At 55.9% G+C, this 2124-nt stretch overlaps 1 protein-coding gene across 1 annotated transcript in view; it reads left to right on the forward strand.

Annotated features, from left to right (window-relative positions):
• Positions 1–2124, forward strand: part of BRF2 (BRF2, RNA polymerase III transcription initiation factor 50 kDa subunit) — a 2987-nt gene that overhangs the window by 346 nt on the left and 517 nt on the right. Inside the window, exons 2-4 of the mRNA XM_009884360.1 lie at positions 574–633; positions 976–1297; positions 1988–2117. Coding sequence (XP_009882662.1) covers positions 574–633; positions 976–1297; positions 1988–2117 — 512 coding nt within the window. The remainder of the gene's footprint in view (positions 1–573; positions 634–975; positions 1298–1987; positions 2118–2124) is intronic.

The following is a 2124-nucleotide window of genomic DNA, read 5'->3' on the forward strand; positions in this document are numbered from 1 at the left end:
GGGGGGTGTCGAGCGTCCCGGGGGCCTTTGCCTTCGGCCTGGTGCAAAACTCTCGGTGAAACGGTTGTTTTAGCACTTCTGAGTTGGTCTGAGCAACGAAGCGCTCCCCAAGCAGCCGTTCTCGCCAGCCCAGGGGCCGTTGGCCTCCCGCACCCTGCCCGGCTGCGGTCTCTGGGCCCCTGTGTGGAGGGAAGGCCGAGTGCTGCTCCTCCCCAGCGAGAGCCCAGCATGGTTTATCCATGATAGAGTCGGACTCACAGCACTTCTCTACTGGGTTTTAGGCTTGGAAGTTTTCGTGTGCTGCTTTTTGTCATTTAAATCTCTTATAAGTGTAGTGGAGTAGCCCTGAGTCCGTTTGCTGGTCCTGTTTGTGGACAAGCGATGGCGTGAAGGGATCCCGCTCCTCACTGTCACTTAACCTGTGCTGCCAGCTCTAGTTTAGTGGCCTCAAAGACCTGTCAATTCTGATAATTGAAATCCAGTACCATGGGCATCTGGTTGCCCAAAATCGAAATGACACCATCCCCCAGAGTCACTGCCAGACTATCTGGCCTAACACTGGCTGTTTTTCAGAGGTGGCGTATTCCCAGAGCACTGGCCAGAAAGAGCAGCTGAGCCGCTGCCTGCAGCGAGGTAAGAGCTTGCTGTTTGGTTTCCTTCACACCCCGATTCTCTCTTGCTGCTACTCTGTAGTTTGTTTTACATGTTTCTAATGTTCTCTAAAACGGTAAAAGCCTTCAGAGCTGGCAGTAAAGCATGAAGGCGGCCGTTAGGCACCGGCTGGATGCAGAACTGCCTTCAGCAAGCTGCCTCATCTGCACTGAGGGACGTGGGAGATCTTTGCACGCCAGCTGCAGGAGCAGGGCTGCCCTCGCACCTTTTCCTGGGGCAGGGTGAATGCGGGCTGTGCTATTGAGGAGAGCTGTGTATCAGAAGCTGCTTGAGCTGATCTTTAAGGGTGGTGTCTTCTCACAGGGATCAGGCGGGTCCAGGACCTCTGTAAAGTCCTCCAGCTCCCGAGGGTGTTTGAGGAAACGGCGGTGTCATACTTCCAGAGAGCTGTGCAGCACCCCTCCTTCCACCTGGTCAGTCTGGAGAAGAAGGAACTTCTGGGGGGCTGCTGCGTCTTCGTGACTTGTCGACAGCACAACTGGCCCGTGACGATGGGGACAATCTGCTCCCTCCTGTATGCGAAGCAGGAGCTGTTTGCCAGCGTCTACCTGAGTCTTCAGAAAGAGCTCGGGCTCTCTGTGCCGGCCCTGAGCCTGGCAGATCTGGTGAAGACACACCTGAACAGGTAACGGGGCCCCTTTCAGCCATTTCAGAGTCCTGCGTTTGACACCATGGGAGGAGAAGCTTCCGAAACACGGCTGTGGCCAGGGCAGAAGTCCCCAAGCACACACAGGGTGACCTGTGCTGTTACACCACCATGTTGTTGCTGAGTGCTCTCAGGCAAAACCACATCCTCTGGAAAAGCATTCCTTTGGACAGCACGCAGCCCTCTCTGCTGTGGGGGAGCATATCTACCGGGAGCCTGTTCGGCCGGATGGTGGTACTGCTGCAGCAGCATCTAAAATTCATGAGTGGGAGTGCACTCTGTTGTCCCTTGAATGACAAACTTCATTGAGTTCTTGCTCCAGCCAGCGATCGTAATACAACAGAGTAGCCCGGAGGTGGACGTCAGCAGGACTGGTATTTGCTGATGACTGGGGGGAATGGCCCACCTGTGTGCTTTTACAAACTGGGATGGCTTTTTTGCCTCCCTCGTCACAGTATGGGCTGTGATTCTTCTCTTCCTGCCCCTTTCTCCTCAGTTTGGAGAGGGCAGCGAGGCACTTCGCTAGGTAACCTGAGCAGAAGCCCACCACAGGAGCAGGGTGTGTTGTCTTACTGCAGCCATCTCCCTCATTGAGCTGGATTGCTGCGGCGCTGCATGGTGAGCCTTCCCTCTGCCCTCCTGCTAACGCTGTGCTCTTTGCTCTTGCAGTTTTCGGCTGTTCCAGCCTGAGGCTGACGTCCCTGCCCCATTTGTGGAGGACAAGGAGAAGATGGTCGCCCGAACCATGCAGATCGTGGAGCTGGCCAGCGAGACGTGGCTGGTCACCGGCCGTCACCCTGTTCCCA

This window comes from Charadrius vociferus, unplaced genomic scaffold, assembly GCF_000708025.1.
Source record: "Charadrius vociferus isolate BGI_N301 unplaced genomic scaffold, ASM70802v2 scaffold1044, whole genome shotgun sequence".
Classification (NCBI taxonomy): Eukaryota; Metazoa; Chordata; class Aves; order Charadriiformes; family Charadriidae; genus Charadrius; species Charadrius vociferus.